The following is a 13,885-nucleotide window of genomic DNA, read 5'->3' as shown; positions in this document are numbered from 1 at the left end:
TGCCAGGCTTGGATGACGGCCCACCCCCTAAAGTTGATGTTATTCGGGGTCTGTCCTCAACCCATCCTTTCCATCTCCCCTGTCCAGGTTTGGACCCTCACCGCACGGCTTCAGCGAGAAGCCTTTTGTCAATAATGACAAAGCTCAAACCCAGCCCTTTGCTGAAACCTTTCTTCCACTGCCTACTGATGATCTGGGTCCCTCAGATTCAGCATGCTTATAACTGAGATTCCTGGGGCGCCTGGGTGGCTCAGTCAGTTAAGCATCCGACTTCAGCTCAGGTCATGATCTCACGGTTCATGGGTTCGAGCCCCGCGTCGGGCTCTGTGCTGACTGCTAGCTCAGAGCCTGGAGCCTGCTTCGGATTCTGTATCTCTCTCTTGCTCATGCTGCTCATGCTGTCTCTCTCTCTCAGAAATAAATAAAACATTAAAAAAATTTTTTTAAATAAAAAAACCCCCCTGAAATTCCCTCCCCGCAAGTCCCCCTTTCTTCTGTATTGCCTACCTTGGTGGCCCGGGTCAGAACCCTAGTTATTATTTTCCCCTACCTTCTGTAGTGGGTTGAATGGTGCCTCCCCCCTGAAAAAAGAGATGTCCCTATCTGAATACCCAGAACCTGTGACCATAACTTTATATAGCTAGAGAGCATCGCCTTATATGCCAAAAGATGTGATTATCTTTCATCTTGGATTAGCCAGGTGTCCCCTAAATTCAGTAACAAGTGCCCTTAAGAGACAGGCAGAGAATACACACTGAGAAGGGAGTGTAGCCATGGGGACAGAGATTGGAGTGACACCACAAGTCAAGGAATGCTGACAGCCACTGTAGGACTGTCTCTTAAGGCCTCTGGAGGGACCACAGCCCCGCCGACACCACCTTGGGTTTAAACCTCTAAGGGCTTCCAGAACCAGAACTGTGAGAGAATAACCTGCTGTTGCTTTAAGGCACCCCATTTGTGTTAATTTGTTACGGCAGCCCTAGCAAATTTATATGCCCTCATTCTTTGGCATCTAATGGATCACAGAAATCCTGCTGATTTCAACTCCTTAAACAGTTCTGGGTTTTGGGGGCGCCTGGGTGGCTCAGTGGGTTAAGCATCTGACTTCAGCTCGAGTCATGATCTCGCGGTTTGTGGGTTCGAGCCTGGCGTTGGGCTCTGGGTTGACAGCTCAGAGCCTGGAGCCTGCTTTGGATCCTGTGTCTCCCTCTCTCTCTGCCCCTCCCCCGCTTGTGCTCTGTCTCTCTCTCTCTCTCTCTCTCTCAATCAAAAATAAAATAAACATTAAAAAATTTTTTTAAATCTCCAAAGCTCTGTGTTGTTTCTATTAGGACCAAGTCCACATTATTCCTCAGAACGGTACCCAACATCCTTCCCCAACAGATTTTAACCTTCCTTCCTTCCAGCCTCCTCTCTGACTGCCCCACTGGGGACCCTGCGCTTTCATCACGTGAAAGGTGGCAATTCCATCTCAACACGCTCTTTCGAGATTCTTGTTCTTTTTTTTTTTTTTTAAATAAAACTTTTCATTTTGAGGTAATTGCAGACTCGCGGGCCAGTTCCAGAAAGCGGTACAGAGAGGTCCTGTGTATCTTTTGCGGTTTCCCCCAACACGCTGCAAAACTTTAGTGGCATCTCCTAACCGGGTATCAACACTGACACCATCCATGGGCCTTACTCAGATTTCCCCGTTTTCCTGGTTCTCATTCATGCGTATTGAGTTTTTATGCAGCTGTATCATGGGGAGGCTTTTTAGCCACCGCCACGGTCAAGGTGAAGCTCTGTCACAAGGACCCCTCGCATAGCCCTTCAGATCATCCCCATCTTCCCTTTCCTTCTGAACCTAGCTGCGACCTAACTAACCCCTGGCAATCACTGAGCTTTTCTCCATTTCTTTTTTTTTTTTTTTAAATGTTTTTTTTTTTAATTTATTTCTAGGAGAGAGAGAGAGAGAGCGTGAGCAGGGGAGGGTCAGAGAGAGAGGGAGCCACAGACTGAAACAGGCTCCAGGCTCTGAGCTGGCAGTCAGCACAGAGCCCGACGCGGGGCTCGAACCCACGAACCGCGAGATCATGACCCAAGCGAAAGTCGGACGCTTAACCGACTAAGCCACCCAGGCGCCCCACTTTTCTCCATTTCTATAATCTTGAAATTTCAAGAGCGTCAAGGAAATGTCGCATGGAGCACCTAATTGAAAACGCTTTGCAAATTTAGCATAATTCCCTGGAGACTTCAAGTTATTGCCATGTATCTGCTTTGTTCCTTTTTATTGCTGAGTAGTATTCCATCCTGTGCCTTTTTACTGCATCCCTCCCAATTTTCTCCACCTAAGGGATAGTCATCTTTTCATATCAGATTCAAATCACACTTACACTCGCAGCCTGTTACGTATTGTGACGATTGTTTGTTATATGCTCAGTTCCACACCTATTCTCGTGTCTTCCTCTCACCAGACCGTCCCCATCCTCACAGTGAGTTAGAGGAGCCGTGATGGTGCGGGGGAGGGGGAGGGAGGGGGTTCCGGCACCCACACCCTCTGGCCACAGTTGAACAAGGTGTGAACACTGGCTCACCCTACAGAGGCCAGTGAGTTCCTCAGGGACTCTAGAATTGGACTAAGATTCCCATCATTTTAGAAGCTGTTTATTTAAAAACGTTTTTAAGTTTATTTATTTTGAGAGAGAGAGCAGGAGAGGGACAGAGAGAGGAGAGAGAAAGTCCCAAGCAGGCTCCGAACTGTCAGCGCAGAGCCCGATGTGGCTATCAGACCCACAAACTGCGAGATCAAGACCTAAGCCCAATTGAGACACTTTACCGACTGAACCACCTAGGCGCCCCCTATTTATTTTTAATGTTTTTATTTATGTTTTTAAAAAATTTTTTAATGTTTTTATTTATTTCTGAGAGAGAGAGAGAGAGAGCACGTAAGCAGGGGAGGGACAGAGAGAGAGGGAAACACAGAGTTTGAAGCAGGCTCCAGGCTCTGATTGTCAGCACAGACCTGACACCGGACTCGAACCCACGAACCGTGAGATCATGACCTGAGCCGAAGTCGGACACTTAACCCACTGAGCCCCTCAGGGGTCTCCAAAAGCTGTTTCTTTTTCTTTTTCTTTTTTTCTTTTTTCTTTTTTTAATATTTTTTTAAAATTTATTTCTAGGACAGAGAGAGAGACAGCGTGAGCAGGGGAGGGTCAGAGAGAGAGGGAGTCACAGACTGAAACAGGCTCCAGGCTCTGAGCTGGCTGTCAGCACAGAGCCCGACGCGGGGCTCGAACCCACGATCCGCGAGATCATGACCTAAGCGAAAGTCGGACGCTTAACCGACTAAGCCACCCAGGCGCCCCAAAAGCTGTTTCTTTTTAAAACAAGAGTAGCTTTAAAACCCAGAGCTACAGATCGCAACCATTTTACATTATGCGGTCCAGGAGGCGCAGTCCGCCTCTAGCGTGAACCAGAAGTGTGGAATCCGAGGCAGAGAAGCAGGATGAGACCTGGCAAGGGGGTTGGTTCTGTGCCGCCTAAAGCCCCAGTCCCACGTGCTGGGAGCCCTGAACCTGGGATTCTGAGACCTCCTATAACCTTATAACCACCGTGCTCCCCTGCCCCGCCCCCTCTCTCCTGTCTCCTGAGCTCAAATGAGCTTGTCGGACGTGATCCACCTAGACCCTACAGTCTTTGGGGACAGAAGCTCGTTCCTTTTGCTATTCTAGCACCTCTGCTTAAGCGTTCTTCCCCCCCCCCCCCCCGCTGTCCTTAAATTGCGTTTGTGGGTGGCTCTCTCTTTTCCCCATCAGATTAGGAGACCCCTGACATCAGAGACTCTCGGGGCGCCTGGGTGGCTCAGTCGGTTGAGCGTCCGACTTCGATTCAGGTCATGATCTCACGGTTCGTGGGTTCGAGCCCCACGTCGGGCTCTGTGCTGACAGCTAGCTCAGAGCCCGGAGCCCGCTTTGGATCCTGTGTCTCCTTCTCTCTTTGATCCTCCCCTGCTCACGCTCTCTTTCTCTCTCAGAAATAAATAAAACATTAAAAAAAAAAAAAAGAAATCAGAGATTCTCCCCCAGCAGTTTAAAGAGTTCCCTGACGACAGAGAGAATGTAATGTCTTCATTCATATTGTGGATACCCCGAGGGCAGAACTTTTCTGTTTTTTAAAATCCGGGCCGTGTGCTAGTTCTGCACACTGTGGGTGCTCAATAAATGTTGATGGACTGAGTAAACAATAGACTTAGTCCCCAGAGTGCCGTATTCTTTCTTTCCACAGGGAGAAAGTAATAACATTAGGCAGAGCAGGCTGGATCCCTTCATATGATTATCTGACATTTGTGGCTGGTGACTCTCTCCCCCAACTTTATTGGGGACATTCATCTCCGCGGAATAGATATTCCCGGAGGCCGCTAATGGGGCCGGCCAAGTGGTGGACTCCTACCACATGCCCTGACCCTGTTCATCTCGATTCCATCACCCCCAAAGCTGCTGCCTGCATCCAGCCCCAGGTGAGGGGAGAGCCCAATGCTGTTGTGAGCCCAGCGGGTTGTACTGAAATAAGTATACGCCGACCGAGTTCAAAACTGTGGACCCAGCTCTCTGTCTGTGCTTCCGATATTCTACCGTGAACCCAGGGATGACCTTCGCAAGTTTTTTAACCCTTTAAGAATACAACAGCTTGAGAGAGAATTCACATAGCACACAATTCCCCCATTTAAAGCGTGTAATTCAATAGTTCATAGTTGTGCTGCCATCTCCACAATAAATTTTATCATTATTATTTCAGAGAGAGAGAGAGAGAGAGAGAGTGTGTGCAAGGGAGAAGGTCAGAAGGAGAGGGAGAGAATCCCAAGCAGGTTTCAACTCAGCAGAGCTGGATGTGGGGCTTCCTCCCACGATGCTGGGATGATGACCTGAGGTGAAATCAGGAGTCGGATGCTCAACCCACTGAGCCACCCAGGCCCCCCATTCACAATAAATTTTAGAATGTTTTCTTTACCCCCCAAAGGAAGCTCCAGAGCCATTTAGCGGTGACTCTCCAATTTCTCCCAACCCTCAGCCATAGGAAAACAGTAACTTGTTTTGTTTCTATAGATTTGCCTGTCTTGGACATATCGTAGAAATGGAATGACATACTATGTGGTCTTTTCTAGTTTCTTCCACTGAGCATATTTTCAAAGTTCTTCCATGTTGTGACATGTCAATACTCAATTCCTTTTTTTATTTAAATAAATTTTTTTTACATTTTATTTATTTTTGAGAGACAGAGTAAGACAGAGTGTGAGTGGGGGAGGAGCAGAGAAAGAAGGAGACACACAATCCGAAGCAGGCTCCGGGCTCTGAGCTGGCTGTCAGCACAGAGCCCGACGCGGGCCTCGAGCCCGCGGACTGTGAGATCATGACCTGAGCCAAAGTCGGACGCTCAACTGACTGAGCCACCCAGGCGCCCCGATAAAATTTTTAAAAAAGAAATTGAGGGGGCGCCTGGGTGGCTCAGTCAGTTGAGCGTCCGACTTTGGCTCAGGTCATGATCTCACAGTCCGCGGGCTCGAGGCCCGCGTCGGGCTCTGTGCTGACAGCCAGCTCAGAGCCCGGAGCCTGCTTCGGATTGTGTGTCTCCTTCTTTCTCTGCTCCTCCCCTCCTCACTCTCTCTGAAAATAAAGACATTTAAAACATTTAAAAAAATAAAATGTTATCATTTTTTAAAATGTTTATTTATTTTTGAGACAGAGAGTCAGAGCATGAGCAGGAGAGGGACAGAGAGGGACACACAGAATCCAAAGCAGGCTCCAGGCTCTGGACTGGAAGCACGGAGCCGGACGTGGGGCTCGAGCTCAAGAACCGCGAGACCGTGACCTGAGCCGAAGTCGGATGCTTAACCGACTGAGCCACCCAGGTGCCCCTTACATTTTAAGTAACCTCTATGCTCAATGTGGGGCTAAACTTCATACCCTGAGATCAAGAACCGCAAGCTTTACCTACTGGGCCAGCCAGGTGCCCCTCACGTTCTTTTCATTCCCAAATAATATCACATCCTCTAGATAACGACCTATTTCATGTGCCCACTCATCAGCTGATCGGCATTTGGGTTGTTCCCAGGTTAGCAAGTTATTTCTCCATGTTTCAACTTCTTCAACTATAAAAATGGGAGTTTGGAACCATTTCAGAGGTATCTGGAAGTCTACATGGAATGGAGGAACGTGGTCTAAACTCTAAAGCGCTTACCTGCGTGGAAAGGCGATTAATTTAATATCTATAGGAGATCAACTAAGAGGTGTGCTGGGGCTAGTCTAGCTTCCCTGAGTGTGTGGCCTCATGTTGGTCACCTCAGGGGACTTAGGTGAGTGTCTCTTTGAGTTTGATCCCCACGGAGAGTCCGAGAGTCTGCTGTGCTCAGCCAGGGCCTCGCCGCTTATCACCATCCGTTGCCAGGAGACCAGGTTAGAGTGCGCTTCGCTCGGTGCAGCCCGCGCCACTGCGGAAAATCACCCGAAACCCTAGGACAATGATCCTTAGACATCAGGGCAGTTCTGTTTCATCCCAATTTTTTTTTCTTTTTTTCTTTTTTTTTTAGCAAGTCCAGGAAAAAGGGCCGAAGCTACAGGTGTTCTTAGGGGCCCGGGCTTTCGGAGTATCTTGCCAGTTCTCACGTTTCTTTTTTTTTTTTTTCTAGGAGAGACAGAGAGAGAGAGAGAGAGAGAGACAGAGCGAGCAGGGGAGGGTCAGAGAGAGAGGGAGACACAGACTCTGAAATAGGCTCCAGGCTCTGAGCTGGCAGTCAGCACAGAGCCTGACGTGGGGCTCGAACCCACGAACCGCGAGATCATGACCTAAGCGAAAGTCGGACGCTTAACCGACTAAGCCACCCAGGCGCCCCTCACGTTTCTGATTTTAATCAGCTTCCTCTCCCACCTCTCTCACACACGCGAGTGCCAGGGGACTTTTCCCCACCGCCCATCGAGGAAGTGTGCTAAGTAGTGCAAACCCGTTTTAATAGCAGACCAGGAGGAAGTGAATTAGGGAAGAAAGCTTGTGGCCCTAATTGGTACGAAGATTCTAAACCCCAGTGTGGATCTAAATGCTGTTTGCTCCCTTAACTTCCTGCTATGTTTTGCAGGTAGTTTACAGCTATAAAACGCGTGGGTGCAAGGAGGGGAGGGGGAAAGGCTGGGGTAAGGGGTGGCTTATAAAGAATGATGTTTCCTTTCGCTAGGGGCGGCAGGGAGTATAATTTCCCCTTCAAAGTCTTGGTAAAGAGCAGCTGGGGATAATGAACAGTGGTTAAAGATGCTTTGTTTTACATCCAGCAACAAGGATCATTAACACTTCGTTTTTTGTTGTTTTCCACCGGCTGTGGAAGGGTTCCTGCTGCCGCTGATGCTAATCATGGTAACCCTCGGGGTAGCGGGGGCAAAAGTGGGGGGGGCGGATAATTCACCAGAAAATGGCATTCGCTGATTTGGATTACGTGCACCACTGCGCTTCTCCATTCATGTGCTTAATTAAGAGCTGACGAGTGCAAAATAAATGAAACTGCAGCCCTTCACTGGAACTATCTAGGGAGCGGCAGAAATTCTGCAGCGAGGAAGGGGGTCTGCCAGGGACAGTGTGTCACCACCTCCCCGTTACATTTCTCTACTAGAGTTTATTTTACTGTCGCATCTGAATCTTAAGGGGTGAAAGGCTGGGGTCCAAGAGACAGCTCATTGAAATGCTGATCTAGGGGGGCGCCTGGGTGGCTTAGTCGGTTAAGCTTAGGTCATGATCTCGCGGTTCGTGGGGTCGCGTCGGGCTCTGTGCTGACAGCTAGCTCAGAGCCTGGAGCCTGCTTCAGTCTGTGACTCCCTCTCTCTCTGACCCTCCCCTGTTCACGCTGTCTCTCTCTCTCCTAGAAATAAACAAAACATTAAAAAAAAAAAAGAAATGCTGATCTAGGAACAGGAAGAGGAGGAGGATAGTTTCATGTTCATTTTATCAAAGGAGTAATAAAGACAAGGAGCGGCTGACCATCGCAGTGGTGGGGAGGGGGAGGGGAAGGGAAACCCCAGAAGGAAGTTGACTCAATTCCTTATTCGTGACGTCACGTTTTACATCATTCTGAAGGTTTTGTAAAAGTCTCTATGGGGACGTGCTGGTTGCCCGAGAGTCACTTCCTTATGTTCTGTCCCCGGAGGGGGAGACAAAATGGAATTGTTTTCTTATAGCTCCATTAGGTATATCGGGATGGACGGCACCGAACTTAGTTCGCAGAGTGCCAAAATCCACACTGGCCCCCTTCAAAAATGCACGGGGAGCTGGAGCAAGAAGTCAAGCTCCAGATTTCTCCAACGAATGCTCCATCACCTTCCTCTCCATCTCAAGGTAACGGCCGGAGCACTTTTGTGGAGGAGTCAAGGCAAAAGAAGCGAAATCACTGGGGGGGCCTACAATTCCCACACGCCTCTTGGTTACCCTTTTCTCATAAGCTTAAAAACAAAAGACCACAGGGGTGGCTGGGTGGCTCAGTCGGTTAAACGTCCGACTGTGGCTCAGGTCACGATCTCAGGGTTCATGGGTTCGAGCCCCGTGTCGGGCTCTGTGCTGACAGCCAGCTCAGAGCCTGGAGCCTGTCTTCAGATTCTGTATCTCCCTCTCTGACCCTCCCCCACTCACGCGTGCTCTCCCTCTCAGAAATAAATTAAAAAAAAAGAATTAAAAAAAGACTACAGACTCGACCAAATTTAAGTTACCAACGTCCCTGAAACAGAGGACTCGTTTATTTTTAGTATTAAAGAGATTAATAGCTCTCGTTATTCGGAGTTCGCCATATTCAAAACTCACCTGCACAGAAAGCTGCAAAACCAGACTGTTTCTAACAAGTCCTGCTAATCGTTACGAAAGGATTTACAACCAGGAGAGTTACGTGCGTAGGAAAGATCAAAGAGTAGAAAAGGCCAAACAGAGGTATCCGGAGGGAAAGAAGGCGTTCTGTGACTGAAATAATATTTTGTGTCCAGGGCTCAGGAATAAGATGCTTCTGCTGGGGGCTGTTGGAACCTTTGGTCTCCAAACTGGATGACCGAGTTCTTTGCGGTGACCATTTTTGGCAAGTTTACTGCCATCAGTGGGAGAGAGAGAGAGAGAGAGACCCGAGGAGGGGGGAGGAAGAAATTCTCAAGCTGTGCCCAATCGCTGGCTGCAGGCTTCACACTCAGAACTGAGTGCAAGAACCCTCAGGCCTGACCTTGAAGGGCACTGGGACAGCCCGGAAAATGGATCACTTGGTACTGAGTCAAGCCTGCTTGTGGAGGGAGCCTCCTCTGTGCTGGAGGCGGGGCGCGGAAGGCGGGGCGCCAGCAGTGAGCAGGACACAGCTAGTTACAGGACTTAAAAAAGGTGGCAGTCACCCACGAGGTTGGACGTGACAGCCCTCACCACGGAATCATGGTGTGACTCCACCCTGAGGGCAGCGGGACCAAGAAGTCCCTAATCTCATCATGTTAGGCGGGGTCTTGGGTCATCACTCTAAGTAGAAGCTCTAGGTTCTACACTATATAAAAATCTAGGGACGTACAGAGCCAAGAGGCCGGGACGCTTAGAGACTGTGGCAGAACACGTGGTCTTCGAAGATCTGCTTGTCTTTGGCTGGGAAGGTCTTGTCACAAATCGGACAATTCAGACAAAGGGGCTGCAGGTGCTGCTGCTCGGCGGCGGGATCGAGAATGTCATCGGCGAAGTCGGATTTGCAGGTGGGGCACTTCCTGATGGTGAGCTGGTGGGGGGGGGGGAGGGGAAGAGCAAAGGGGTGAGTCCAGAGGCCAGCTCGGCGTAACACAGGCTGTGTCTCGAGTCCTACTAGAGCCTCAGCATGGAGCCTCGTGCTCGGCACGCGGCAGGTGCTCGAGAAAACGGAGCACGAATGGACAAGTTCACATCTCTCCCCACTGCTGCTAACGCCGTCCAAGAGCTCCCAGCCCAGAAGGGACACCGGGCGCACCTTGCCGGGCTGGCTGCCTCGCTCACCATCTCCTCCCTCGGCCCGGGACCAGACTCCGCTCACAGGCGGGAGGGCTCCAGCAGAAAGCTGATGGACGGCCCGCGCTTTCCTCCCCCTCAACAGGCTCACTCAGCTTCGGGTTGTGACCCAATGAATCCAGCTGACCACCCGAATTATCGACACGAACCAGGCTCCCTACGCTTCTCCCGTGACCTTGAGCAGGAAGGGACATTTCTCAAGGATCTGATGCGGGCAATCTCAGGATTCACGTACTTACCAGGCCTGGGGCAGAACTCTCCTGGATACCTGAGGAGGATAACAAAGAATTCACTCGATGAAAGAAATCCCATCCCTACGTTCTGTGACCTATAGCAGCTGTCTTCTGTAACTCTCTTTGTTCCCTTCTCCCCACTGCGTCTCTCTCTCTCCTATGTACCGTTAACTTCTGGCAGAAGGGGATCTAGGTCAACGATAAAGGGAAAAGAGGCAAAAATAATGAAGCGGTCTTGGCGACAGCCATGTATATTGCTATATGATCAGGAAAAAGATAAATAAACCCCTTCTCGGTACGGGAAAAATGAGACTTTAATAAAAACGGCCACGACTTAATAAGAAAACAATTTGAGAATAGATTTTAACACTGAATCCAGGCAAACAGGTGTTTCTAAATGACATGCTTAGAAAATGTTTTCAAAGAGGAAAATGAAATGTTCACCCCTGCCCGGTGGAAAGATCTGACTGGGATGTTGAGAGAGAACACGACTGCTTTAAACGCCCAAGAAAAGGCAATGAGGTCTTCCATCGCTCTTGGAGACAAAAGAGGAAAAGTCCCCCGTTCCCTTGTGCCTGGCGAGGACAAGCTGACCCTCAGGCCTTGAGTGACAAGACCGGTTTTCATGCCCGCCTCCTGTCCCTCAAACCAGCCCGGGGTCTCTGTGGTCCATGGTCCTGTTACCCTTGGTCAGGCCATCGCGGTGGCCGCCATGGCTGCCCGTTCCCGGGGGGCACACCCCGCCCCTTGCGCTTCCCTTTCCAAACCTTAATTAGCTTCCTCAGTCTTGCTCGTGTGTGTGTATCATCTACACAGAGACATCTCTCTGATTTATATATTTGGAATATAGCCCCGGGACTCAATTTGTGTCCGCTGCCTCGAGGCGAATGATCTGATTTGCGTCTTCTAGATTCAGATTTATTTCTCAATTAACACTTCTCGCCTGGCAATCTTTCTACTGGGTGCTCGGCTTCTGCCCGGCGACTCTTAACAATGACACTGGTCTTAATGAGCATCTCGGACCAAAAAAAAAAATTTGTTTGTGGGCAGGGGGAGGGGGGGAGAGGACACAGGCAAGGGGCCCTTCTAGCTCAACTGGCAGTTGCCTTACCGGAATAGGGGTTTCCGTAGACAAGTGCTGGGTTTCGTCCTGCATCTCCTTGATCTGAAGTAGGCACTTGATACGACAAAGAGTCAAAATCCAGCCCCATGTAACTCAGCAATCTGTTGTTCTCCCTCTTCAAAAGCTAGGGACAGAACACGGGTAGAGAGGTGTTGAAGGGCAACAGCAAAAAGTGGCCACAAGCGAGTGGCGAGGGGCTGCCAGTTACAGGTCGTTCTCGATGACCAGCGGGGGCACTGGAGGATCCCGGGAAATGAGAAATTGTAATTATTCTAAAGGGGAAGCAGCGGCCTCAATGCTCTGAAGATCTCAGTTCTTTATACCTGGATTGAAATATACACTGCACTTTGTTGAGATTAACTGAGAAAAGAATTTTAAGCCTCTGAACAATCCCAGCTTGGGTGTGTGTGTGTGTGTGTGTGTGTGTAAACGTTGTGTGCCTATAGGAGGGTGGCGGGAGCTATATTAAGGTTGAGGCTGTTGGGGCGCCTGGGTGGCTCAGTCGGTTAAGCGTCCGACTTTGGCTCAGGTCATGATCTCACGGTGTGTGGGTTCGAGCCCCATGTGAGGCTCTGTGCTGACAGCTCAGAGCCTGGAGCCTGTTTTGGAGTCTGTGTCTCCCTCTCTCTCTGCTCCTCCCCTGCTTGTGCTCTGTCTCTCTCTCTCTGTCTCAAAAATAAATAAAACATTAAAAAAAAAAAAAAGGTTGAAGTTGTATGTTATCGAGAGCAAAACAGTTCATCTCTTTCCCAAAACAATTTTCTTACACAGTGTGAACGTTCATCTGATATAATTTTCCCATCTTCATGTTTTTTTTTTAAAAAATTTTTTAATGTTTTATTTGTTTTTGAGAGAGAGATAGAGACAGCGTGAGCAGGGAAGGGTCAGAGAGAGAGGGAGACACAGAATCTGAAGCAGGCTCCAGGCTCTGAGCTAGCTGTCAGCACAGAGCCCGACGCGGGGCTCGAACCCACGAACCGTAAGATCATGACCTGAGCTGAAGTCAGACGCTTAACCGACTGAGCCACACAGGCGCCCCTCCCATCTTCATGTTTTACCCTTTCAAATGGATAAATTGAGAGAGAGAGAGAGAGAGAAAGGAGGAAGGGAGAGAGGGAGGGAGTGACGGGGAGAATAAGAGAAGCTACGAGGAGAACAGACAGCATTTAAAGTTCTTAGGGAAAAAAAAAACTAGTAAACTGCCCCTTAATGTCTTAAAGGGGCTTTACTATTGGCTCTCAACAAAACTTTCAAATATCAGATCTTGGGGCACCTGGTTGGCTCAGTTGGAAGAGCACAGGACTCTTGATGTCAGGGTAGCGGGTTCGAGCCCCACAATGGGGGAAGAGATTACTTAAAAAAAAATCTTAAAAGAAAAAAAAATCCGACCTTTTTCCTTGTTGCAGAGTGTGTGGCCTCCCTCCCTCCCACGAGGCTACACTAGCGACTTCAAAGTCAAGGTGTGTTCATCTAAATCGAGAGGGTGAGAATAAGGGAATCGGAAATAGACTCCAAAGGCCCCTACAAGGCTGACCGGCACTGGCATAAGTGACATAATCAAAGCCAGAAAAGATCACTTGGGGGCACAGCCCATGAGGGCGTCAGAGAGGGGAGAGACGGAGAATCACGGGAGGTGTGGATCCAGGAGCGGAAGCCGCAATGCGTGGACACCTTTGATGCAAGAGCAGGAAAGTGCGTTTGAGTGCAGCTTCTTTTACATAAAAGGTTTTAATTTATTGTCTAAAAAAGTTTTTTTAATGTTTATTCATTTTTGAGAAAGACCATGAGTTGGGGAGAGGCAGAGAGAGAGAGGGAGACACAGAGTCCGAAGCAGGCTCTGAGCTAGCTGTCCGCACAGAGCCCGATATGGGGCTCGAACCCACGGATGGCGACGAGATCATGACCTGCGCTGAAGTCGGACGCTTAACTGACGGAGCCACTCAGGCGCCCCTAATTTATTGTTTTTAATAATCTCTACACCCAACGTGGGGCTCAAACTCACAACCCCGAGATCAAGAGTCACATGTTTCTCTGACTGAGCCATCCAGGTGCCCCCAAATACGGTGCCTTTATTTAGGGCCTTTGTCCTCAATCAGCTAACTATGACCTGTGTTTAACCCATGGCAGAAAATAAATGTTGGCCGGATGAATGAATGAATGGATGAGTGAATGAATGCACAACATTTGCCCACCATGGGTCCAGCACTAGTGCAGACTGTCACTTCTGCCCTGGGTTGGTGCCAGAGAAACATGAAAAAGCTGTGCTAAAGGAAAAGTGGTCCCTCAGGTGGCGTAAAAAGGCCGTAGGATATTATTCCCCAAAGACAATACCTACAGGAGTGCCTGGGTGGCTTAGTCGGTTAAGCGTCCGACTTTCGCTTAGGTCATGATCTCGCGGTTCGTGGGTTCAAGCCCCGCGTCGGGCTCTGTGCTGACGGCCAGCTCAGAGCCTGGAGCCTATTTCAGAGTCTGTATCTCCCTGTCTCTCTGACCCTCCCCTGCTCACGCTGTCTCTCTCTCTAGC

At 49.4% G+C, this 13,885-nt stretch overlaps 1 protein-coding gene across 1 annotated transcript in view; it reads right to left on the bottom strand.

The window, feature by feature from the left end:
* Window positions 1–8,710: 8,710 nt before the first annotated feature.
* The window catches only part of CALCOCO2 (calcium binding and coiled-coil domain 2), a 28,298-nt gene continuing 23,123 nt past the window's right edge, over window positions 8,711–13,885 (bottom strand). Inside the window, exons 13-15 of the mRNA XM_039227797.1 lie at window positions 11,350–11,485; window positions 10,245–10,273; window positions 8,711–9,742 (exon numbers count right to left, since the gene is read on the bottom strand). Coding sequence (XP_039083728.1) covers window positions 9,566–9,742; window positions 10,245–10,273; window positions 11,350–11,485 — 342 coding nt within the window. The 3' untranslated portion in view covers window positions 8,711–9,565. The remainder of the gene's footprint in view (window positions 9,743–10,244; window positions 10,274–11,349; window positions 11,486–13,885) is intronic.

Source organism: Hyaena hyaena, unplaced genomic scaffold (genome assembly GCF_003009895.1).
Source record: "Hyaena hyaena isolate Hyena2069 unplaced genomic scaffold, ASM300989v1 scaffold_29, whole genome shotgun sequence".
Taxonomy (NCBI): Eukaryota; Metazoa; Chordata; class Mammalia; order Carnivora; family Hyaenidae; genus Hyaena; species Hyaena hyaena.
Note: the sequence above shows the minus strand (reverse complement) of the source record. Positions and strands in the feature narration are given on the sequence as shown.